Consider the following 26,959-nt stretch of genomic DNA (forward strand, 5'->3'; position numbering starts at 1 on the left):
TTAATCAGATTGTGTAGCGACATAACAGTAACGGAGCGGATCAAAGATCTGATTTTAATCAGATTGTGTAGCGACATAACAGTAACGGAGCGGATCAAAGATCTGATTTTAATCAGATTGTGTAGCGACATAACAGTAACGGAGCAGATCAAAGATTTGATTTTAACCAGCTTGACCTGCAGCTGTGAACAATGCACATATGAATCTTGATGCATGTAAAGTAAAGTACATCTATTTTAACAGCTGGGAATTCTGATAGAAATGAAAATAAAATGTTAATTAAAAAACTGAATTTCATTTTTGAAAATACATGTACACGAGAGTATGCCTGGATACTTTTAAACATGATCGAAGCACTAATGCGTTTCATGAAGTAGGCAGGTTTGAAGCGTAGTTCATACCCTCAATGTATTTCTTTAATACATGCAAATTTGGTGTTTGTGACACAAATAAACATTAATTTCTCATGGTGACTTGGCTTGCCTTTTGATTAAAGACGCAATATAAGAACAGGAGGAACTAGGTATTGTGTTGTGGATTTTAAGTTTCTCTGCCCAAGAGATGATTCAGATGAAGAAAAAAACCTTGCTGACTCTTACCAAATAAACTAGTCTTAATCCCACTCTTAAGTCAAAAGCACTGCACCAATCGTGAGGATTTTATTTTTCTAAATACAGTTGTCACAAGGATATGTTTTATCCTAGTGACCTTGGGCTAAAAATATGACACAACCTTAAATCTGCAACCTTTGTGGGCTATTGGTACTTTGCGAAACAGAACAGAACCAATTGTGGGGTACCCTAAGGTACCAATATCCACATGGATATTAGTATTTAGCGGAATGGAACGGAACTAGCGCAAAAATGTCCATTTTATATCAGTAATAAATGCAAATCAAAAATTAAACTTAGTTTATACATCAACTGCAAATATCAATGCAGAAGAAAAGCTCACATGATTGAACACAATTGTATATAAAAAATAAATAAAACTTTAAAGCCTGGTATTTTATTTTACAACCCTCTTCTTTTCGTAGGCCCACATCAGTGGACACAATTATGTATATAACTAGAACTTTAAAGTCCGGTATTCTATTTTACAACCAACTGCTTTTTACAATGGATTCCCCTTTAGGGTACCCCACAATCGGTTCCATTCCATTTTGCAAATTACCAATAGCCCCTTTGTGCCATGTTACTGACATCTAATGTTTTCTCTGTTAAGACATAGTTTGGTAAAAAAACAACCTATCCCCCAGAGACCTTGATATTTTCCCCTCTGGATCATGCAACAGCTTTGGATCTGAAGAAATCATATCGGTAGTCAGCACACATGTGCAATATTCTCTGTTACACAAGATATACTTCTGGAGAGTATTTTTCTCCCATTGTACTTTACTTACTTTCAGGTCATAAGCAACTTTTGTGTCCAATATTGGTATCTAATGGTTTTTCCTTACAAAGCTTTTTCCCCAAACACGACTTATGCAACAAACATAACCTACTTCAGACTGTTCGGATTGTTGTTATATATTATGAACAAGTGAGTAAAATACATTGCTCACTTCCAAGAAATAATTCAAATTGATTTTATAAGTAAAAACATTTAAATCATGTTTTAAATATTTTATGAAAAATATCATACAACAATAAGCTGTTGTTGTGTATAATCGATACAAAACAATGTCAATAAAATTCTTTTTTTAAATTGTGAGACTATCACAGCCATCTGTTGTGTATTTCAAATTATTGTTCAATATTTACATATTCATAACCAGAACAAATCACAGTAGGAATAACTGTCACTTTTTACCCAGCTTTCATGATGACTGCTGAGCTAAAGTATCCCTGTACATAGGAAATCCTAGAATTTCACTGGCAAACATTTCCTCGGTAACATTTACCGGGAGGTTTTGATCGATAATGTCACCAGCAGTGGAAGAGTCAAATTCTTGAAGCTCGCTGCTACCTCCCTCTGCATTGAATCCAAGCAGGGTCGTCAGGTACTCCGCTAATTCATACTCGGTCATGTGCTCACCTGCATGGAACAAGTTTGTCAATTTGTGCATTCATGATGAAATACTGTAGATTCCTTATTTTACATGAGTACTTATTATTGTGAAATGACTCATGGACATCAAATCGCAAAAAAATAAATTCGCGAGTGCTCTGTTGATCAAGTGTTTTTGCATGTATTTTAGCAATATAAAAATAAAGTGAGAAATATTTTTTCGCAAGTGATGTTTCTCTCGAAATTATGCAATAATAAATTCCTGGTGTATATTTAGGAATTTACAGTATAATTCAAAAGATTTGGAAAAATTAACAATAAAGATATATTCATACATTTCTTGTTACTGGAACAATTAATTATCAATGACTGTCTTTTGATTTACAGATTCCCATATGAATGTTATGTACTAGGAGATGTAAAGCAATATTTACCTTTGGTCTGCAGGAGATCCAATAGATACCCTCTCTCAATTACATTACCTTGAGATGAGGGTATGCCCAGCGTATTGAAAGCATGCACAAGTTTTTGTGGGTCTAATCCAAAAGCTGGTCGATGATTGACATACACTGAAAAAATCGTACACATATCATAATACCTTTGTAAAATTTTCAATTACATTATGCTTTCAAAACTTTTAAGAGCTGAATACTGAGAAGATGAAATATTGGGTTACATTTTATGAAGTCTCCAAGTTCAATATCCTCAACATATTGCCCTGTCTCCACATAGCGACTGAACTTGACTTCATTTAACATATCCTCAATCTGGAAATACAAACATAAGGATTAATTTCTTCAAATATTGTCTGAGAAACACAATACATTTCATAACCTATTGTCTGTTTATTCATGGATTTCCAATTTTTGATTCTAAACCTGTTTTAGTCCAGTACAAAGTTTTTATCTAGTACATATATATTTTAGAACTGACCTCTTGCTCTGAGGGATAGAAACCCATGGCCCTCATTACATAAGGAACCTCACTGAGGGGGATCTTTATTGACAATTCCCTCCTTTCCATAGCATCCACTCCTTGGCTGCAATAAAACACACACTGCATTTCAATTCAGATGATGGGGACAGTAAATTGAACAAATTTAGGGGATAGTATACATCATAATGTGAACACGGATGGGCATCATAATAGAATATCGTGATCAAAGAGGGACATCATAATGAAATACTGTGAACATGGAGAAACATCATAATGAAATACTGTGAACATGGAGAAACATCATAATGAAATACTGTGAACATGGAGAAACATCATAATGAAATACTGTGAACATGGAGAAACATCATAAAGAAATACTGTGAACAAGGAGAAACATCATAATGAAATACTGTGAACATGGAGAAACATCATAATGAAATACTGTGAACATGGAGAAACATCATAATGAAATACTGTGAACAAGGAGAAACATTGTAAATTTGTAATGGAATATACTGTGAACACAGAGCAGTATTATAAATCTTCACCTTCTGATTTGTGCATAGTAGAAGTAATCCTCCAGTTCTGCAAACAGCTCTCCCTCGCGACCCCCATCTAACAGACCGTAAAATGGGATCAAATCCTCACCTCCCAACTTACTCTGGGCCTCCAACGCACTGTCAGAGAAAGAAAAACATAACTATAAAATAAAAAGTACAGGTATATCATATTCAAAGTAACAAGAGTATCTCTCAATTGAGAAGGTGGAAATTATTTATAGATATCTTCATCACTACTTCATCAAATCAGCAATTCTCTTAGTTAAAACTGACAAATAGAACTTTTTTTCCAAAACAGTTACTATATGTATGATACAGTTTTGTAAGGAAAAATAAACAACACTTGCTTTGTATTGATTTCCCACATGTGAACAGATGCATCTGTTCCGCCTGCAGAAAACAGGTATTTTCCATCATAACTGCAGACTAGGTTAGATACCTGAAGAGAACAAAATCTTATCTATTAAAAGTTCCTCGATGTAACAAATTGTTTAAATCAAAAAGGCTAGTGACAATTGGTTAGTTTGCTTTTATAGGTGACCTATAAATAAATCCCTATACCAGGGCTCGAAATTAGCGAGAAATACTCGCAAAATGCGAGTACAATTGAAAAATAGCGAGTAAAAATAGTGGACACTCGAAAATCTTAGCGAGTGGTGATTTACAAACCATGATCGTATCATATCCGTTTTATACAAGGATGAGCTATTTGCTTTTATTAAACTTGCCCTCAGAATCATACAAACGCTTACAGGAACGACGGATTTCAACAATCTTTTCTATCCGGATTTTTCTTTTATGATTTTTTAAGAAACTCGGAGTCAAACAAATGCTTTAGAGGTCGGACATCGCATTGTGATGAAAAGATAGACATGTGCCACGAGTCCTGTTCACTTATAGGTGTGATTGAATTGAATTCCAAGTATGAATTTCTTGTTATTCATTTATCAAAAAAATCAGAGTTTATGTTTTATCAAGTCTTCCGTTGGTCATTTTTATCAGAATATCCTATCTACAATAATTTATTGTCATATTGAGGTCGGGTTGTAGTGATGACATGAGTGCACTGCTCACCGCATAGACGATTATCAAAAAAGTTCATGGGACTCGTGATCATGCTGCTTATAAACCATGAGTCCGGGATTCGCTTTGAAAAATCGCTAGTGACAACCCTGATGTGACGTGAAATTGGAAGACTTTGGATCTAGACAGGTCTACGGTAAACAGTTTGTGGATTATAGGTGCGATGGTCAAGAGACCTAAATATTGCACCATATGACTTATGTAACTTAGTGTCTTGTCCAAACGATGCCTGTTGACCCTCCAGGCTCAGTAATGATGGGGAAAATCATTGATTTAAAAAAGCATATCAAAAAAGAACACTGCATCATTATTTTTATTTTAGCTTGTAATTTTTCATTTTAGCCTGTAGATTTTTTACCCACAGGCTAAAATTAGCCTGTGGTAGAAAACGTTAATTTCGACCCCTGCTATACATTGCAATCTTTTTATTGGTAAGTATTTGTATTTACCCCTGCGGGGTGACCAATGAGAGCCATGGCATCATGTGGATTGCCACACAGAGGAAGGATGTGAAGTCCTATCTTGTCATCGGTAATGTACGCCAGGAATCGCTTATCTTTGATCGGATCTTTGGTTGGCACCACAGCAATTCTGTGCGAGAAAAAACCCAGTAAGAATATCATATAGAGTATCATTATATTTGGTCACTTAACTTGCTTGCATTTCAATGGCATAATATCTATAGTACAAGAAATTGTTACTAATTGGTAGCTAAGTATCAAACTATTTATAAGCAGTTATTATTTATCAGTGGTTCAACAAGAGTTGTTCCCCTTGAAATCTCACTTTTTGATAGGAGATCCATAAGTTGGTCCCAGTAAAGTTTTCCTGCACATTTTAGTCGTCGCATTGTATAACTTGAACTTGTATTGGTCATTGGCTGTGACAATGAAGTGTTCTTTTGTGATTGGTGGGTACCAGGTCAGACATTGGGGTACAGCACTCTGTTCTATCCGGTCTGAACTGGTTATCTTCAAGTTGTCTTTTGTACTGTTTTCCAAATCATATTCCACCTAGAATAAGAATTGGGTATTATTAAGTTCACTTCAATCATTACTACACCAAACAATAAGCTATAGAACAGGGAGTACAGGCACAGGAATATAACAGAGACAACACACCAAAGACTTCTATCCGTGATAACCCTTAATTTACATGTTTTACATAGTGTTCATATTTTGGTCCTTAACTTCCCCCTCCCAATAGTTTTATGTCCGTTAATTCCTGATGCCATCTTTTGATTCACTGTCTCATTCCCTTGTTGCCACCATTTACATATGTAACAGTCATCTTAAAAATGCATTTCATGTTAACAAAATGCAGATAATCAATTCCATCTTTTCCAAATGAAAATCAGTATTTATATTTTACACACAACTGAAAAGACCGAACACATAGTACGATAAACCAAAAACAGATGCAACGTCATATAGTCCAAAAAAATTTCAGGGTGGGGGATGAGCGTGTCCAAAAGTAGCATCGGGGTGGAGAGTTACAGCCTTACCAGAACTCTGTCCTTTCCAAGGGACAGGAGGCGGGGCTGGTTAGAGTCCAGGTGGACCCCAAAGATAATGTCCTGTATGTCTTTGTAGTGGGCCCGGTATCTACCAAGGTAGCCATAGGGCTCATCCCGGAGGTGTTGTCTCTTAAATACACTTATCGTGAACTCTCCATCCTGTGAAATAAATAGACAAGAATTAGGGAAAAATAAAGACCTGAATTTAATGAATGTATAAAATGCACATTGATAAATCACAGTTGATTTATATATGATTGTTTGCATGTTTTCTATAAATGACAAAGACTTCAACACAGACAGTGACATTTGCCTTAAACATTTTGCTTTTAGTGAAATAAGAATCTCATAAACTTTGGATTCATTGTGTGGGTACAACATTGCTGTTTTTGTGTTTCCCAAAAACAAAGAATCTGAAAGATATCTCCTTTTGATACATTAAAATCAGTATAATGAAAAGACATGAACCTACACCATAGCTCGGCTTTGTTATTTCTGTTTGATTCCATACAGAGAATTTTCTTAAATGAACCCACCCTATTCATCTTCGATATAATGCCTTGGAATGGTCTGATCATTAATTTTCTCTCTCTCTCTCTCTCTCTCTCTCTCTCTCTCTCTCTCTCTCTCTCTCTCTCTCTCCAGTACTTACAGCTGTGGCTAGGTACTGTGAATTGTGAGAGAATGCTATGTGTGAGATTCCATATCGAGCGTATCTGAAAGGCTCTGCTATCTGGTCTTCTAATGTTATGGAGTCTAACACCCTAACTGATCCATTCACAAAGCCAACAGCTGAAATAAAAACCAACATATATTCTTCCTTTAATTTATTTACTCTCTAAAATAATCTAATTAAAATTGGATGTTAGATCTGCTCGCATCCAAGTATGTGAACGAATCTAACATCTAATTTTGATTAGATTGTATTTAGAAATATGTATTCCATAATTATACCATGAAAAGAAGTTAAACTGACTTAATAAAATTACAGTAGCATTTCCTAAAGAAATGGAATATTAAGTCCATATTTTCCATAGGAAATATCCATATAGATATTAGATTTACCTATATATGCTCCTTTTGGATCATAAGCACAACATCTGATCATGCTGTTCTTCTCAAACTGTCTAGTGACCATTACTTGTCTACAAAAGATTTTGAATTCATCGTAATCATTGCATTGGTAAACTTATATAAATCACGTTGTTGTGAAGAATGAGTCTGTCTAGAACAATGAATAAAAATGTAAAACATACTTCTTTTCATAATCCCAGATTTTCAGAAGTCCAGAGTAACTTCCAATCACTACATAGGGCCTGGTAAAACATATAAACAATCAAGTCTTTATAAAACATTGAATGAATTTAAAGGAAGACAACTCTATTGAAATCATACAGAGATCAGCTTCATGGGACTTTTTGCATAAAAGTTTTGTCTAACTCTCCCATCTTGTTATTTTGAATGTAGATCTGACAAGTTCAAGCCAAAAATTTTTTCTTCATATTTTTCATTCAAATTTGGAATATATGGTATATGCCCATATCAAAACCAATTAACGGGAAAATACTTTGGTCTCGATGAATACTTACAGGGATGGATGTGAAGCAAGAGCATGGATTGCAGCATCATGCTCTCTGTGAATGACCTTCACCTTTGTCCCATCTGCTGTAACACTTCCAAATATGGCAATGCTGCTACCCACAACAAAGTCTTTGATAACAAATTTCCTTGCTTCTATTGTTGCATCAGGTGGATAATTTGTTCCTTCTTGTGCTCTGAATAATTAACCAAGATATTTGTTCATAATCCCTTTTCCAAAATTGATTCTAGATGATCATAAATTTTGCAACATATTGAACTCATACTTACATGGGTTCAAAATCAGGATAAAATGCAAAACTAATTGAAGTCACAGGTCCCAAATGGAAATCTTGATACCTGGCAAAATATGTAAGAATATTTATCAACTTGAAAAGTCATATATCGTGTTGGTTTCATAAATATTTTTTTTTTTGTACATAACGGTATATTGTGTGAAAGTTTCCTGTGAAAAACAGACTGTACTTACCAATGGACAAGCTTCAAACTCTGATCAAAGAACTTGACATGGCCAGCCATATCTCCAACAACAATGAAACTACAAAACAGAGAAAGTAATCAGATAAACATAGAACTTTGATTAATTCAGTTGATATATTCTAAAAATAACTGACCATACATTGATGCTCCTGATTTAACACGTTTCACAGTGTAATAGTTTACTGATAATTTTTTATGTTCATACTTCTCTGTTGTGGTCAGTACGTTGATTCCTCTCTCCTGAAGTCTGATGATCTTTAAAGCTTTTTTGTCTGCAGTGGGTTGGGAATTTTGTACTGAAAAATAAAAATTAACAGAATATTTTAAAAATATTAATGATATAATCATAAATACACAACAATGTAATTTCACCCTTTTTTTAAATTTGCCACAGTGAATTGTGTTAAAATAGAGATAGAGAAAACAGTTTCGTACAGTCTTAGATTCACCCACTGACGAGGGAAAAAATAAAATGGGGACAAAAATTTCCCTGTATACAGCAACTGCTGTTTTATTTAGGTGATTAAGACCACTGTAATTAACCTACATTTTGTGAGTGGTTTGTTGGTGTCCCACACAACTAGATTCCCAATAGAGGTTGAGGTCAGCACCCTGGTACTGTTTCTCTGGAAGATGGCCTGACTGTAACGACCCACAGGTTTGTTGAAGTCTTGGTCTGTCAGCGGAGGGGCAAAATATTCCATGTGGTTGTCATTCTAAGTAAACAGTGTTACATTAAATATACACCCACCAAATTCACATTCCTAACATGTAATGGTACATATCCCCCCACCCCCACCACCATCACTCTTATGCAGGTTTTAAAAGTTCAGGAGAAAATAAAGAAAACATTCGTGGGACACAGATATAACTTATTCTTTTTTCCCCACAACAGTAATTCATCTGCAGAACTTACCCATTGATAGAAAATAACTTGAGAATCACTATTTGACACAAGGAAATGAACGTCTTCTGGATTGAAATGAATGAATGTCTGTACTCCATAGCTGGCTTTTAATTCTGCAGTACACAGAGGAGTATCACCATCCACTGTCCAGTTCCAAATAGACAAAACCTACAATATTAATAATCAGTGCTATAGAAAAGTCCAAATAGGATCTACTGTAAATGTGCAAAATTTCATGCCTGGTTAATCTACATGACATAAGATAAGTTTTATGCATGGTTATTATTTCTGCAATGTCAGAATGTAACTATCATGATTCTTCAACAAAATATGAAACAAGGCAAATGATATACTACAGGAGAATATTTACATTAAAAGTTCTTTTCTCACATAGTTAGAGTAAATTAGCACCATGCATTAATTTCCGTGCTTACAGTATTCTATTTTTGTATAGAGTAATTTTATCAATTTCTCAAAATTTCTCATCACCTGTGTTGGTCCTGCACTTAGTGTTGCAAGATATCGTGCATCTGAAGTCATTGCCATAGCAACAACACCACCATTTGGACTGGTATCAAATATTGTTTGAACGGGAACTCTGAAATTATCAAAATATCATGTTACAAGATACATGTATTAGATTGTGTAAAAATACACAACAATGTTTACACTGCTATGATTAATTCCATCAAAAAGCTGTATACATGGACATTTTTACCATTGATTTATTTCTGAATAATTCTTGAAAGGCAAATTTAAAACTGGACAAGTTTATACAGTTTGAGGAATTATAACATATGTAAAACAAACTTGAACTAAAGAATTCCTGTATTATCTACCCTGTGTATGTGTCCCATATAATCACTGTTGAGTCCGGTCCTTTGTCACCAGTGGCCAACCATCTCTTGTCCTCACTGACACACGTACAGGTCAAAGGGTTTATCTACATAATGCATGCATTTCAATTAAACCTTAATTGACATTACACAATCATTGGAGGTCATCTATGTACTAAAATATCTTATACCTGCATGTACAATGAAACCTGTCTAATCTGACAATTGTACTGTGATTGGGCAGGTTATCAGATTGTACACTGTAAAAGAGGAGGGGGGAAACAAAATGGGGATAAAAAAGGGTATACATTGGAATATGCAAGTTTTGAGATATTAGCGCCCTTTGTGTAGGAGGTGCATTTAGCGTTACTCTGAATGTCTGAGTAAGTGGAACAGATTGCATCTACAGTCAGTGAGGAGGATGGTAAAAAATAATACCGGAAGATGATAAAAAATATGAAAAGCATTAAGCATCTATATAAAGATTTAAACGTAGGCAAGTAATATCCTAGATATGATATACATGTATAAAGTGTATCAAAATAATATGATATAATTTAAGCATTGCATGTGTTTATTTACTCCATGAATATTCATTACAAAGCTTACTTGGTTTGTGTACCATTTTAAAAACTGTGTACATAAGAAACTTATGATGTACATTTGTCCTCCACACTGCCTATTAACAAATCGTTTTGCACCATACAAGTAAATACTGTGTATGTCGAGAGACTGGGAGTTCGATCAGTAAAGGCTAAGAACTTGGACACATCATTCACTATGACAGAGATTAAATAGGTGACATATTTAATAGACAGCCTGGTATTGAGTTTTATTGTATTGTGACAAGGTACATTTATCAAAGCTATACAGCCTTAATGTTTTATGTAATAGAGAAAATGTTAGTGGCAAATATAATACTATATACAAAAAATTGTTCACCAATTTACTAATATAATACTCACATGTCCTTGTAAAATGTGTTGTCTATTGTTTTCAAAATCATAAAGCACTCCAACATGTGCACATGCATACATAATAAGTTTTCTTGAATGGTCTGTGAGATTTAAAACTGGAATATTTCTGTTGAGTCCAAATGACCAAATAACATTCTGAAAATACAAGAAACTTCCTTTAATCAAAGACAGGAATAAAAAATTAACATCAATCTTATAATATTCAACTGGAAAAAAAGAAAGAATAGAAAATGCTAACATTATTTCTTCAACATTATAGCGAGTGCAGCGAGCCATCACAAAGCACTGGCTTGTACTGTGAGGTCTAATGACAAAAGCTGAACGCGATCAACTTGATTAATAAATCTAGGCTTGTGAATGGATTTGAAAGTAGATAAAATAATTCCATATATAACAACAATGAAAAAAAGGAGACAGGGTCAAATAGATACAAATTTATTTACTATGGTTTTTATTTATCCTATTCTGTGGCTATGCCAGGCACGCATATAAAGGGGGGAGGGGGTGGGGGGATATAGGGTCCAAACCTACCACCTATGATTAGCCAAACCTAACACCTATGGGTAGGTAGAAAATAAAAATATTTGCCTCTTTGTATATGCACTACCAAGTTAGTCTATAGTTTCAATTGGACCCCTTAGAAATGTACTACCCACTTCCATAGTGAAAATTTCTGGATCCACTTGTATGCATATGTGGCTGTGTTCGCTCTAACAGTAGCTCAATCAACATATTATCTAGTAAGTTTTCATATTACATATTCATTTGTGATTTATTTTTAAAGCATACCAGAGCAGTGGTTGACATTGTTCCCTCTAGACCCCCAGCACCAGTGACCTCTGATTTTTCAGGAGATGGAATCTTTGGTGCATCTGGTATAACTGCTGGTGTATCTATCCCTGGTGCTGTGTCTGTGTTGGGTGGAGGTGAAGGCACCTTAACTGATGGCGGCTCTGTATCAACTGTTTGTTTCTCACTGTCTGGTCCTGTTTCAGGGCCGCCCTCTGGTGATCTTCTCTCGGACGCCACTTCCACAGCTGGTGTTTGTTCCTCTTCCTTACTGTCTGGTTCTGTAGCTTTGGCTGGATCAGATACCTGATCTTCCTTTTCCTCTTGTGCTGGTTCAGTTTCTTCTTGTGCTTTGGGCTCTTCAGTTTCTTTTGTATTTTCAGCTTCATTCTGCTTTGACTCTTCTGTCACTTCTTTATTCGCTGTGTCTTCTTCAGGTTTGGATTCAGTTGTATCTTCCTCTTTCGGTTCAGGTTCATTCTCTTTCTGTTCTTCAACTGGAGATGGCGCTTTCTGCTCTTCCACTGGAGATGGGGCCTTTTGTTCTGGAGATGGCGCTTTATCAGCAGCTTCATCTTGAACCGGACTCTTCTTCCCTTCTTCGTCTGCCATTGTGACTATCCAAATTGTATAATAATCCTGTTTATGTTTACTTCAAATAATTCGTGTGGTATATTAAGAGTACAATGCATTTAAACGGCAATGCTAATGCAGTTCTCTGCCTTAGCAACACTGTTTATATTCAGTGCGCATGCGCTTTTAACAGAAATTGGTCGTTCTAATGTTACGACATTTTTTCTTATATTTCATTTTATTGTACGTCGTTGTGTTAATAAACAATAGGCCTAATAATATCAGAATGTAGATTATCTACGTTTTTAATAATGACCACAGCATGAACTAATGATCGATTTACGATAGTTGAAATGCTTTCGGAACTCATCCAGCTTTACCCATAATATATTTTATTATGGGATGAAGCCTTCATTGAAGGGATGTTGACGACGCGATGGAGGCTTTTTGGAGATTGATCAAAGATTATTCATACACTACTGCAGTTTATTACGCGATTTTATCTCTGATTCTTTATATGTTTGTTGGATTTCTTAAAAACTTGTCAATAACACCAAAAGTCCCAATATCCGTCCAGAAAGTTTTGATCATCACTGCACATCCAGATGATGAATGCATGTTCTTCTCACCAACCATCCAGTCATTTGTAAATTCGGGACACTTTGTTCACGTTTTGTGTCTTTCTAATGGTATGTATATGATTTAGCTATACAGCTTTATAAAGCTATTTGATTAAGCTATTTTAGATAGAATTTCTTACAGTAATTGCCACTTGGTAAGTAAGTAAATTTTATTCAGTCTCTACTGTGTACAAGTATCAACAAATAACACGAGCTCTACAGACTGAGAGCTCTTAAACCGACTATGGTATAGCTAAAAAGTTGCATAATAATTTTTGAATGTGTTAAAGTAATACTTTGAACTAAGATTTTTCATGAGAAAAGAATTTCTTTTGTGTTGTTGACTGTCCACTACCCTGTGTGCATTGAAGCATAGAAAAGTATGATGACTTTACAATACGTAACCATTATTCTGCTGATCCTCATGGACTTAAATTATTCTTTTTGGAAGATTGGATAAGTTATCTTATATCTTATTAATCCTAAACATTTGGCGATTGTGAATTAAAATTCTTCCTAAAGGACGTAGGTTAAGAATTATTTTCATTTACAATGTGATGTACAGGCTTCAAGGATGAAACATGTTCACTCTGTGAAATTCAGTTTTTATGCTTTTGGAAATTAATTTGATAAAAGATTTGAAATAGCTAAATCAAGCTATTTCAAATAGCTTTATAAAGCTATATATATATAGTTAAATCAAGAGATTGTGCTGGACCTGTTTATTTCATATACATGATAAACCTAATAACAGATCTATATAAAATTACATGGAGAACTATTAAATCTTTGTTGCAAAATAGCAATTTATTAATGAAAATGAATAACACAGTTTAGTGGGATTCTGCAATTTAAAAGTACTGCAAAGAAAGTGGGTTATTAAATTTAAGGGTGGGTCCTACCACAGGGTTTTGACACAAGAGCAAACTTGTATATATAGTATGACAAAGAATTCTAAAGAACCCTGGGGATTTTTAATTAGGCCAAATAAAAAAATATGTGGGGTTCTTGTTACCCGATCGTCCCTAGTTTTTACCCCCAACACTAAACTTTATTTTGACTATTTCCAAAATCAGTTACAGCAGGGACCTATACATACTAACTGTATTTTACCGAATATAATGCACTTTTTTCAAGATTTTCTTTTATGAGAAGGGGTGCATAATATATACCACTGGCACTATTTAGGTTTTTGACCTGTTTTCCTTCAGGAGAAGCTTGACTGTAAGTTCATCATAGCCAATTGATATATATAGATACCACTAAAATGCTAAGCTGTAAACACTTACTACTGGCCATCTAACATTAGAACTAAAGACTGCTTACATAAACAATAGTGCAAATTTCAGGTTGTTTAAATATACTGAGCGATTACCCTCCTTATTTTTGAAAAAGTTGGAAACTTGGAAGGGCTTGAAAACAGTACTCTGGTTTAAATATCATTTCCTACTTTCATGTTCAAAAACATGATTTTGGCACATGCACTGATTTCTTATTTCTGTGTTAATTTTTTTATTTGAAATATATCTAGAAGAATTGTCAAAACTAGGATGATCCCTACTAATTTTGATAGGTGTATATACATTTATCACACCATACATAAATGGTATGCAAAGAAGTGATAGTAAAGGAATATTGTGTTTCCATCTAAAATCTATCATTAAAAAAAATAAAATGAAACACCTACCTACCCTATTTTTCAAGGAAATGTAACCAGACCCACACATTATTTTATTTGACCTTATCATAAGTATATACATGTAGTCTGTTTGACTACATTGCAATTGCTTATTGGTGTCAGATGATAGTGCAAATATACATGTACCAGTAAATCAAATTGATGAATCTTCATCCATCAATAGCCCATTTTATTCATTTCAGTGGAGGAAAATTTATGCTCTCATTCGCTGCTCATTGATTTCTGTTATCTTGATCCCGATCTAATATTGATATAAAGTCATATTAACCAGAATTATTCATTCGATTTATATATTTCAAACATTTGAAAATTTAGCTTCTTGACAAATTGCGATGTTGGACAGATCATGATTATACAGATTTGCCTTCTCCATCAAAATATTTTTTATCTAACATTAACTATCTATCTATCATTGATAGTGATTTGAATTTCCCTCATTGAAATATCCTTACAAAATAGATATTACAAGTTATATACAATGGATGTCACATTGTGTTTTAAAGTTTGATTGCTTGTTTGGTTGTTTTATTATTCATATTTATTTACGGGGGCACTATTTTCAACAGTGTTTAGATCTACAAATTTTATGTATAATACCAACAGAAATATATTTCATCGACAATCTTCAACTTGTTATATATATGTACAGTGTATTTGCATATACTTACATAATCACTTACACTTCACACATTGCATCACACTTTTACTTCTTAAAGAAGTTGGGTCATCTTCATCCGCCAGGATTCATGGGTTTGGCAGGCTGTCAAAACAGTCATCATAAATTCTATCTGCCAGAGTTTATATTTTATATTCTATAGTTATCCAGCCCAATCTCAGGGGAGACAAAAATCATCGAAGCTCGGTTTTACAAAGTACTACCATTTTGATTTAGCCATGCACACTTATTAGTTTGACATGACAATACCTGAACAAAACTCAGGCAAAACCCAAATTATGGGTGCATACAAAAATTGTCATTCTCATTAAAATGGTAATTTTCTCACATCTACCAAAAGTTTAAAAATTCTAAAACAATAATTCTCTACAAGAAGGTACATGCACATTCTACATGTGTGGTATTTTGTACATTGAAAATTTACTGCATGTGCATGCACATATATTTCACTTCAATCAAGAGTATAAAATCCAGAATCTAATGATAATATGCATGGCTCTTTTGATTGCATGAATAAACCAATGTCAATTTACGAATGAGTACATCTGATACATGTATGTATAGCAGTTCAACGAAAGGTGAAGATAACGAACAGTGATCAATCTCATAACTCTTACAAGAAATACTAAATAGAGAGATGGGCAAACACGGACCTCTGGATTTATACCAGAGGTGGGATCAGGTGCCTTAGAGGAGTAAGCATCCCCTGTCGACCGGTCACAACTGCTGTGAATCCTATATTTTGATCAGGTAAATGGAGTAATCTGTAGTCAAAATCAGTGTGGCAAGAACAGCAAAAATCGGTATGAAACACGTCGGGCAGCATTTGACCCAAAGATAGGTTGTATCGGCAAACTAGAACATTTTGATGACCTTAAAATTTCCAAAATGCTGACTTTAAACAAGACTCTTGAAACCCATGTAACATCAACTTGTTTGTCAAAAGGCTGCCTTGATGTAAAAACCGATCATACGCAGAACAAGTTCTTGCGTATTGAATCAGCTGAGAGATATAAACACCATATGCAGGTGATAATGGAATATTGCTACTTTAATGCATTTTAACTTAAAAAAAATAACTGTCTGGATCCGGAACGCAAATTTCTGGATTGACAATGCAAAATAATATCTAAAAATTCTGTTCCCCAGAAAAATCGTCCAGAAAGTGAAGCATCCCAATTAATGGCGTCCCGATTACCAAGGCTCCACTGTATTGGAGTCACATTTGGTATTGATTAGTTCATATGTATGTATATATATATATATATATATATATATATATATATATATATACTGTTTTGTGTTTTTAGGAAATTACTATGGTCTGGGAAAAACCCGATCACTGGAGTTATTCAGCAGTTGTACAGCTTTAGGCGTTCCATTAAGAAATGTCCATTTGTTTAACCACAGGTAAAATGTTAATGTTTTTGAAAAGTTTTAAAGTTGTTGATTAAGAAGTTGTGAATTAACATCGTAAGCAGTTTACTATGTTTACATGTGAAATCAGTAAGATTTTAAGCTGAAATACTTTTTTACAATTAGTTGTGTTTGTGAAATGCTTGGATATACTTTATTGGTTCAAAAGAGAATTGCATTGTAATGGGTTGCCACCAAAGGCGACTGCGGATTTTAGAGTGTAAACTGCACCAAGTTACATTATATCATACAACATAGGTCAAAATTAGCATTTTAGGTTGAACAGAGATATATATAGCATCACAGTAAGTGTTGACAGACAGAAGAACAAACACACAAAGTGATTACTAAAGACTCCCTGCATATTCAATACAGGGCTCCCCAAATGGTATGCACTAATGATGTTATTTAATTGTCACTGCATGTACTTGAACTTTTCTGTTGTAGTGACTTGCAAGATCATCCTGCACACCCGTGGAAAACAAGAGATGTTGAGAAAATTATCTTGCCAGTTATGTACTACTTACAGCCCCACTTGGTATGATGTCATGTGATTAATCACAGTTTACTTTAGGCTTGATATAGCCGCAGTACAGTGGTGCATTTGTTTCTTACCTGTATCTGTATTGCATTCATATATTTACAAAGGAAAGATATGTAAAGATTAACTTGTATTGTATCAATCTTATCATCAACACTTGTGGCCCATACTTTTTTAAGGAAGACTGCTACACCAGAGAATTTGATGTGAATGAAAAGTGTAGGATACTTTCAAATTGATTTTATTTAGTCTTAGTAGAGAAGAAAATTTCAAACCCCTGCTGGACTTGAACCCGTGATCTACAGTTCAGCTGTCGACACACTAACCTACTGAGCTACTCAGCTAGGGATTTATATTGAAAAGGAATAGACAAATATTGCTGATATTCATATCTCCCCTTCCCAGAAGGGAGACATATTGTTTTAGTGTGAATTCTTTATCCGCTTCTTCGTCTGCTTCTCATACAAAGTTTGTCCGGGCCAGAACTTTTTTGTCTTTTGACATAGGCATTTGATATTTGGTATGTGGGTATACCATGATAAGACAGTGTCTCACATGCCATTTTGATGACCTTGATCTTTTATGTAAAGGTCAAATAATAGAATTTGGGGGGCATTTTGTTTGTCCAAACCTTAACTTTTTTGTCTTTTGACATAGGCCTTTGATATTTGGTATGTTGGTAAGTTTAATTTACTATCATATGTTCAAAACACTGTTCCTTGGGTGAAGCACATATAGGTGACTGTTATGTACCATAGCTCTTAATTTTCCACTTTGAAGTTGATCCCTAAAATGTTTTTTTAAAAACTATGGAAAATGGAAGGGACAACATAGGTAATTTTTCCTAGTTATATTTTCATCCATTTATAAAAGTAAGTCAGCCATCATGACTATGTAGTTCATGTAGACCTCCTTAATCCACATAGGGGTTGAAATTTGAAAATATTATGTTTAGGTTCTTTCAATGAAAATGGTGGGAAATCCATGCATTTATGATGTCATGCATCATGTGATTCACTGCAAAAATTATTGTTCGATTAAGATTGGTGTATCAATGGCAAATTTATTATAATGGTCAGAATTGGAGCCAAATTAGAATTTTTTAGCCTAGATCTCTCTCTATGTATGAGATTGGTGTTCATTGAATAAGATTGTTTAGTTACGAAGAAAATTTCATTTTTTTGAAAATAAATGAGGGTATGATTGCAATACTTCATATCTGTATACTTCATACATGTACTTAATATTTACATTCTACTTTCATTTCTGTCAGTATTTCCAGCTGTTAAATAGACGTACTATATCTATCAAATAGTTCTGTATTTATATGTGCATTGCAACTGAGGCATGTTCATAAGGAAATGCCATTTGTAAAGATATAAAACGCAAAATCATTGAAAATGTAAATATTTGTTGATGCTTCATATATAAGGAATTGTTTGAAAAATCCCCTTGATATTGTGAAGATAAAGATCACTTAGAACTACATGTATAATATTGTAAACATATTTCTTCTGTTTTAGGTCATCACATTTGATAGTTACGGTGTAAGTGGACATAGCAATCACATTTCAGTCAGTGAGGCTCTTCAGTAAGTATAAATCGAATCACATTTCAGTCAGTGAGGCTCTTCAGTAAGTATAAATCGAATCACATTTCAATCAGTGAGGCTCTTCAGTAAGTATAAATCGAATCACATTTCAGTCAGTGAGGCTCTTCAGTAAGTATAAATCGAATCACATTTCAATCAGTGAGGCTCTTCAGTAAGTATAAATCGAATCACATTTCAGTCAGTGAGGCTCTTCAGTAAGTATAAATCGAATCACATTTCAATCTGAGGCTCTTCAGTAAGCATTTCAATCAGTGAGGCTCTTCAGTAAGTATAAATCGAATAGTAATTGGTAATAAAAATTAATTCAGCAAATAATCATTCTATTGTAAATCATGCTTAGGCCAACAGAAACTAATCTTTTATTTCTCAGGCACTGCTGCATTAGGATGAAAGCTACCAAATTGATAAATTTGAATTGTGAAATTATATGGCCTGTGCCAGGATCTTAGGTGCTAGAGTATAACAGCTCTGTGGCTCATATAGTGAAAATGTATGAAATATTTATGAAATCTGCTTATTTGCTGTGCAGCATCTAGCACATGAACTGAGTGCATAATTATACTGAGCACAATCTACCAGAATTGTGAAATTCAAGACCCCCAAGTCAGCTTCAAGCACCAAGATATGGCTATTTAAATCAAATAGTGAAATGCATTAAATCTCATAAAATCTTCATCTAGCAAACAATTAGGTGCATAGTTTGTTACCTTGAAATAAAGTTTGGATATGAAAAAAAAATATAACATTTTCTTTTTGTCTGTCATACTTTATTCCTTAATCCTGCTTTGTGTCTGGGTCATAATTGTAACAGAGATTCTCAACCAGATGTGTCATGACCCTGAAGTTGAACCAAGGTCAAGTCACTAGTAAATTTGTTTTTAGAAATTCATGTGTTTGTTTATACCAAATAATTGTAGACACATAAGTGGCTCATATTGGCAAAATGTTTGTTTATGAACAGACAATGTCATGATCCTGAGCCAAAGTCATTTTGGCTAAGGTCTAGAAATATTTTTTATGAGCCACACCTCATCCTCACAATGCCAGGAGTCCTGCGTTCACTCGTGGCTGTCTAGAGTACACTCACTTACTCAGGACCCCTGATATTGTGAGGATGGGCGCAACTTTGTAATGGAGATATATAAGAAAATCATGCTTTGCACAAAGGTTGCTTATGACCACACAGTATGTTACATTCCTGAACCAAGGTCATTTAAACATGATCAAATTAATCTATGACAATGTTAGAATAAATGTTCAAGTCCTTAAATGTTGTCATTGAAAAATTAGACAGTGATAGTTGGCATGAAGGCTGCTAGCTGGTAATGTCATGATCCTGAATCAAGGTCATATGGTTAAGGTCAAAATCTTTGGGGAAAAGTAATTAAAATCATTTATCAGACCTCTGGGTCATGACTTTAAGATGTGGAAAGTAGTAGACTTAATTAACAATTTCTAGCATAACTTTACAATTAATTAAGAGACAATAGAGCCTCATATTTAGATGATTGTGAACAAACTGTGTTGTGACCTTGAACCATGATCCTTTGGCCAATATCAATCAAGGTTATTGAAAAATAGCCACTTGTCTATGGCATAACATAGTTTTGGAGAGACATTTAAAGAAATAGGCATTGCTGCACCATAAAACACTTCTAATATATGATTTTCATCATATGATACTCAGGTGACCATTAGAACCCATGGGCCTCTTTTTATTTATACCCTCATTACCAAGCTGAGTTCCTGATACTTAACCCCCTACTCAACCCTGTGTCCATCCAGATCTCTTGTGTCTTTTATTGTATGTTTTCTTAGGTTTCATACATTACATCTTATTGTTTTTTCAAGCTGACAATTTAATTTTTTTGCAAACAACCAACTCGAATTGACATGTATTAGATGCCTCTTGTGCTGATATTATAGTTCATAAAAGGTCTATAATATGTTGGCAGTAGCAAAACAACTGAGTCAGACCTTGTAATTATATACAATTGATATGATATATGTGTATCACACATTTCTTTTTGTTAGAAATGCAATAACATTCCCTCTTTATTGCAGGAGTTTAAGTAACAAAAGAATTCTTCCTAACAGTAAGTTTTTGCCTTATTTTGTATTTCCTCTAGTATTACACTTCTTATATAGCATACTTGATTCTGATAAAGTATGGCCGAATCAAACTAAGTCGGGTATACCTGGTGACACGCCAAGAATCAAGTGACCCGACTACAGTACAGTAATGAAAATGTTGACCTTCTATTGTATAAACATTATTCCGCATAGAAATGACCAACATATTTACAAATCGTGTTTATTTCACCAGTGTAAAATTAAAAACATTATTCTTAGAATAAGCAACTCTCGATACTACTGTCTCCAAGGACGCCAGCTTGAAGCAGCCTTCTATCAAAATTTTCCGGCTCAATCAGCTTACTCGGCGGGATGCATGCCCAATTCCGGGATGCATGCCCAATTCCGGCTCACAGTCATGTATATCGCCAGTTAACCCGAGTACACCAAATTGTTAGAATCAAGTATGCTAATAGTACATGTGGTAGACAAATACATTGAAAGTATTCTTCTTATATAGTTTTTCTATTGGTACTCTTTTAAAAATTATCATTCTTCCTATTTTGTCAACCCATTTCAATATACTAATTTGTGTGTGTGTTCGTTGGTCTGTTTTTAATACCTTGGTTATAAAATGTCAATACTTCTGAGATCTAGCAATAGACTTCACATGAAGAATCTCTATAACAAAAGAGTGACCCCCTGTAGTGTTTTTAGCTCATCTAAGCTAGCTATTCTGATCAAAATCTTTTCAGTTTTTTTAACACATTTTAAATCACTACCGGGCAGTACTTCTCTAGAACCATTGTGCTAAGATCAAGGGCCATGAAGTAGTAATAATGACCCATGCTCCCCGGGGTGGGGGATGGGGGGGGATATGGTAGTCAAAATAGGATGGGATTTTTTTTTTTAAACTACCTCAACCCCAGGACCATCATATCAAGGATGTGTCAAGTGCTTTAGCTTATAATGAAACTTCACATGAAGTGTACTGCTATACAGCAAAATGATCAATCTTATTGTTTGGGGTCAGAAGTGAAGGCCTTTATCTTTGTATCTTTATAATACTGTATGAGCCCAGGTAATAAAACTTCACATTAGGAGTCTCTATCAAGTAAGAATGAATCTTAGTTTGTTTTTAGGTCAAGGTTGCAATCATATACATGTAGTTGAATAATACAGTCCACTCTGGGTATATTGAAATTCAGGGGACCTACATGAATTATTCATTATATTCAAAGTTCAATATGTAATCCGATGTTGCACTATATGAATAATGTTACTGGGGATTTATTTTCAATATAATGAATAGTTCATTATAAATGACTTCAATATAAGTGAGTAAATTGTATTTCTTTTATTGCATTGAAACTTTACAAGAAGAGTCTTCATTAGATATTTCCCTTTCTGAGAACATAAATCAAAGTGGGTGATAAAAATTACACAGGGTATGGTGAAGTGTTTGAAAATGTCCTCATGAACCTCTATATCAGAAAAACAAAAACTTGTGTGAAAGCTTCCCTATAAAATAAAAGAAGATTAGGATTTTTTGAAAAACATGAGCCACAGGGACCACAAGGTCTTGCATGGGCATATTTTGGACTATTCTTTAAAAATCATCTTGATTTGTCAAATTAATATGAAAGTATAAAGTAGATGACTGTTCATACAACGACCCCCAGATTCAGAGGGTCAAAAGAGGGTTAAATCTTTTAGAAGTATTGAAGATTGAATGTCCTCTCAGGTACCAACAAAATGTACACTTTGTCAACTTCATATGCAAGTACCCTTATGTAGTGTAGATACTAATTAGTACACATCATGACCTAATGAGCAAATGAGGCTGTAATTGGGATTTGATGTTTTGCATGGGAAATTGTATCTGCTCTTGTGAGTTTTGTAGCCTCTTATATGTTAGATAGGCAAACATTGTAATGAGATTAAATCTGTTGAAATATTATTCAGTCATTCATATTTTCCAGATATGCGGGCATTCCAGTTGCAAAGTACCGGTATTCTTCGGAAATATGTCTCGATTTTAGATCTTCCTTTGACCCTCTTAACATCCAAATATGTGGCTGTTGCTTCACCTTGGGGATTACTGAAAGGATGGGCAAGTAGACTTTGAATTTCATTGTAGAAGTACAGGTAAACAATCATAAACCAGAAATGGACTAGAATTGTTGGGTTTTAAGCTCATGAATTTATGATGTTCTGTATGATAGAAAACAAAATTGTGTAATTTAAGATAAACTTTTATTAATCAGTCATGTTTAAGCTTTGAGTGTTAATATAACTAACACAAGAAAAAGAATCACAAATTGGTAGGAATTAAATGTTAATCATAGTTTTCACCAAGTCCCACCCCCTCCCATCCCCCTTAAAACTAAATATGATGAATGTTGAAACTAATTGATTAACAAGTAAAAACATGAGTATAAATAACACTGTATACTTTTTCTACTGCTTATTCACAAATGAAAGTGTATATTAAAACTATCAAATGTTCATCAAAATGTATTATTATTATTATGTGTTTTTTAACAGTTACTTTTTTTTTTCCACTTAAGTTTAGTCAATGACGGAAACTTCTGGAAAATTTTACTCCCCCTCCCCCTAACTATTTGAATTTAGATTTTTATCCGACATCAATTGATCTCGCCTCCAATATCAGACATGTACATTGCACATTCTCAGAATTGTACATACAGTACTCACTTGATACATTTTTTACTAAGTTTGTACACTGCCAGGGTTCGACTAATGTTGGTTTCTTTTTCTGATTTCAGTGGGCCATGTTGAATCACTGGAGCCAGTTTGTATGGTTCAGGGCTCTGTATATTGTCTTCTCCAGATACATGTTGATGAACACACTGGAGGAAATTCTCCCTCAGGAAGTGTGTGTGTTAGACACAGAGGAGGAGTACCAACCAAAGGTACAACAAACCAAAGAGAACGGGACTCCCAAATCAAAGAGAAGAAAACGCTGAGAAACCAAGGGGCTGGAGGGGGGGGGGGGGGGGGGGGGGGGGGGTTACAGCTATCTTATGTATGGTTGATGATTTTCTTTATGAAAAAAATCAAAGGACTATGATAAAGGCTCTGCAGTAAAACATGGTTATAGCGAACCCCTAGGTCTAGTGAAAAACAGTTCATTATAACAGAACTTTAGTGAACCCCTAGGTCTAGTGAAAAACAGTTCATTATAACAGAACTTATAGCGAACCCCTAGGTCTAGTGAAAAACAGTTCATTATAACAGAACTTTGTTCTATCCAATAAAAGTTTCATTATTTCCTCTCATACGGGTAATAATAAGCGTGAATTCACTTTAAGTGTGTTCGTTATAAGCCTGTCTTACTGTTTATACCCACTAAAATTGACTGTTGTGCCTTTGTTTTAAAGTTAGGTGTATTTTTACAAGAATCCGGATGCAACTCGTTTGTTATTTTCTCATTTTGTTACTTATCAAAATGACATAAAATTATGGCTTCTTATACATGATGTTTTGCTGCCATTTAAAGTAATTTGGCAGAAAATCAACATTCATTACACACTTTTCTTCCATAGAACACAAACTTTATATTCATTCCACAGACTTATCTTTTCAGTGGACTTAAGTGATAGTAATATTTTATTTGTCCAAAGCTGCACTGATTTCTAAAAGAAGAACGTTCACTAAAGTTGATATTTTAACTAAATTTTAGTAGAATTTAGAAATTGTCTCCCTTTGATAGTATGTTCTCCAAATGATTGTAAACATGAGTGACAATTTTTTTTTTTTTTTTTTTTTTTTTTTTTTTTGAAATGAATATGATCTCTTTTATTGAGTGACTGCAGATTTAGTACATGTATATTTTTTTTACGCTTGGAAAATTTGAGTTTTATGGAGGCTCTGAAAGGCTGTTATCATACATGTAGATGTTCATTTATTCGTAATTAAATTTGTCTCAAATTTTGTGAAAAGGTAGGTTTGGGTAAAAATTCTGTTGAACTGTGATGAAAATTTATTTTTAATGTACAACTGGAAAGAAGATAGGCATGTTCTGTGAGGGGAATTTTTTCAAAGAAATACTTGTGTGCTATATTTTAAATCAGAATGTTTAGGAGTTGACAGTGACAGAAAAAATGTACTTCATAGTTTTTTTTTCCTCATAAATATTGGTTTTACTTTAGAAATAGATTTCATTTTTGAAAATACATGAGGGTATGAGCTGCAAGGCTTTATGCTGGTATACATATAATTCATGAAGCCTGATGGCGCTTCATGAAAATTATACCGACCTTAAGTAAAGTATTGCAATTCATGCCCAAGCTCATGTACTTTCAAAAATTTATTATTTTACATTCTACTTTTAGTCCTATCAGAATTCCCGGGCGTTAAAGATAAATGTACCATATCATGATACTCATTGTTCACTCTTCAACACATTCATAAGGAAATGGCTATCATTACAATTTGTACAGATATCAAAGACAAAAATATTGGATATGTAAATCTAGTAAAATGTCAGGCAGCATTTTATAATGTACTTGTTGTTTGACTGCGTGAATCTGTTATCCCGCCTGAATGTGTTGTGTCTGACTCCATTAAGGAATTTCTTTTACTTCCAACTGTCTTAGATGCCTCAGTATTGTCTATCCAGGTGCAACTCTTGCTCATTTTCAGTATTTTAAGTTTTTTAAGTCACTTATGTTTCAACACTTAAAAGAATCAAATCACTTGTATCGTGTAATGATTGAAATTTACATTTCGAGTGACTGTCAGCAAAATCTAGGATGGACATGTCATTTTCAATCATACAGTGGTCAACTCTTTGGACACGAGCAGTCAAAAAGGACTAATGTTTTGCTTGACAAAAGTGACACAAAATCAGGACAGACAGTACGTTTGTCAAACAGTGTATACCCAAAATTCACAATGTACAGTACGCAGTATGATCATTACTTTACAGCAATCGTTATTTCTCAATGACTAAGTATTCTGCATAATAATTGATACAAGACTGGAAATGATATTTAGTGCAGCAATGATTAAAATCACCCACCTACCCCCTTCTCTTTGTGGACACCTTTATACAAATTACCCATACTTTATAATTCCCATAATGCAAACAATCTAGATATTTATTCCTTATAAAATGTTTATATTAGTGCAATATTTTTTATTCCTTATTGTTTAGCTGGTGAAGTGTTGTGTGTTTTTATAACTGATTGTGGGTGCTTGGATACATTAAATTTATTTTACAGTACATTATTATTGATATTATAAGTTGTGTATGTGTTTTTGTATACATATTGCTTTTCCGATAAAACTATTCCACCATATGCCACCCTATGCCACTAATGAATTAATACGTGTAGTCAGAACTGGATAGTATTCAAAATAAATGATACATTTTTTGAATAGATTATTGTATTATTTTCAGCATTTTTATTGGTATACAATTTTTTCTAGTCCTTAATTTCATCAAGTCAGAAAGGTCGCATTGAATAATGTGTTTTTCATTCCATTTTGATACAGTTCAGCAAGAAAAGGTATTCATTTTAAATGGTCCTGTAATTTCAGATTCTAGTACATTGTACTTACATGTGTTCCAGTGATTATTTAACTAATTATACATACAAAGGTATATTTATTCTGTGATAATGTACACGACATATCATTTCCATATTCTGCGTGGTGGAGGATACATTGGATGGCTACCTGCTAATAGTGTAGTGCATGTTCATCAGTAATTGATATTGTCTTTCAGTAGAGACCACCGTATATTTAATAGCATTATTTAAGTCTTGCAAAGTTTATATCAATAAATTTTTAAATCACAATTCTCGTTTTTATATTTTTATAAAGCAATTGTCAATGGTTTGTATCATGTTTTACCTTTTCAGTCCATGGTTTTGCAACCAAGCCATGCTTTGATTTGGGTGAAGGTCAGTTTACAAACAAGATAGCCCACACGTATACTGATATAACAAAGTCTGTCCAGGTCAAGATGATGGAGCCAGGCACTTAAGGTCATATTGACATGTTAAATCTGATGGTGATCAGATGAG

General features: G+C 34.1%; 2 protein-coding genes across 2 annotated transcripts; one reads left to right on the forward strand and one right to left on the reverse strand.

The window, feature by feature from the left end:
* Positions 1–1,610: 1,610 nt before the first annotated feature.
* Positions 1,611–12,454, reverse strand: LOC125663488 (cilia- and flagella-associated protein 251-like). Its single transcript, XM_048895764.2, has 22 exons — positions 11,694–12,454; positions 10,893–11,039; positions 9,931–10,034; positions 9,581–9,689; positions 9,101–9,259; positions 8,732–8,900; positions 8,390–8,480; positions 8,174–8,242; positions 7,975–8,043; positions 7,695–7,880; positions 7,362–7,421; positions 7,171–7,250; positions 6,758–6,897; positions 6,094–6,264; positions 5,376–5,602; positions 5,039–5,180; positions 3,854–3,945; positions 3,495–3,623; positions 2,944–3,049; positions 2,687–2,777; positions 2,445–2,579; positions 1,611–2,037 (listed from the first exon to the last, which is right to left on the reverse strand). Exons 1-22 carry the CDS (start codon positions 12,303–12,305, stop codon positions 1,820–1,822), a joined length of 3,306 nt encoding a protein of 1,101 aa, XP_048751721.2. The 5' UTR covers positions 12,306–12,454; the 3' UTR covers positions 1,611–1,819.
* Positions 12,455–12,626: 172 nt separating this feature from the next.
* On the forward strand, positions 12,627–26,731 carry LOC125663504 (N-acetylglucosaminyl-phosphatidylinositol de-N-acetylase-like). Its single transcript, XM_048895766.2, has 7 exons — positions 12,627–12,955; positions 16,572–16,671; positions 17,125–17,215; positions 18,742–18,809; positions 20,895–20,926; positions 22,886–23,016; positions 23,693–26,731. Exons 1-7 carry the CDS (start codon positions 12,703–12,705, stop codon positions 23,891–23,893), a joined length of 876 nt encoding a protein of 291 aa, XP_048751723.2. The 5' UTR covers positions 12,627–12,702; the 3' UTR covers positions 23,894–26,731.
* Positions 26,732–26,959: the final 228 nt, after the last annotated feature.

The sequence above is a fragment of the Ostrea edulis genome, chromosome 1 (assembly GCF_947568905.1).
Source record: "Ostrea edulis chromosome 1, xbOstEdul1.1, whole genome shotgun sequence".
In the NCBI taxonomy this organism is placed as follows: domain Eukaryota; kingdom Metazoa; phylum Mollusca; class Bivalvia; order Ostreida; family Ostreidae; genus Ostrea; species Ostrea edulis.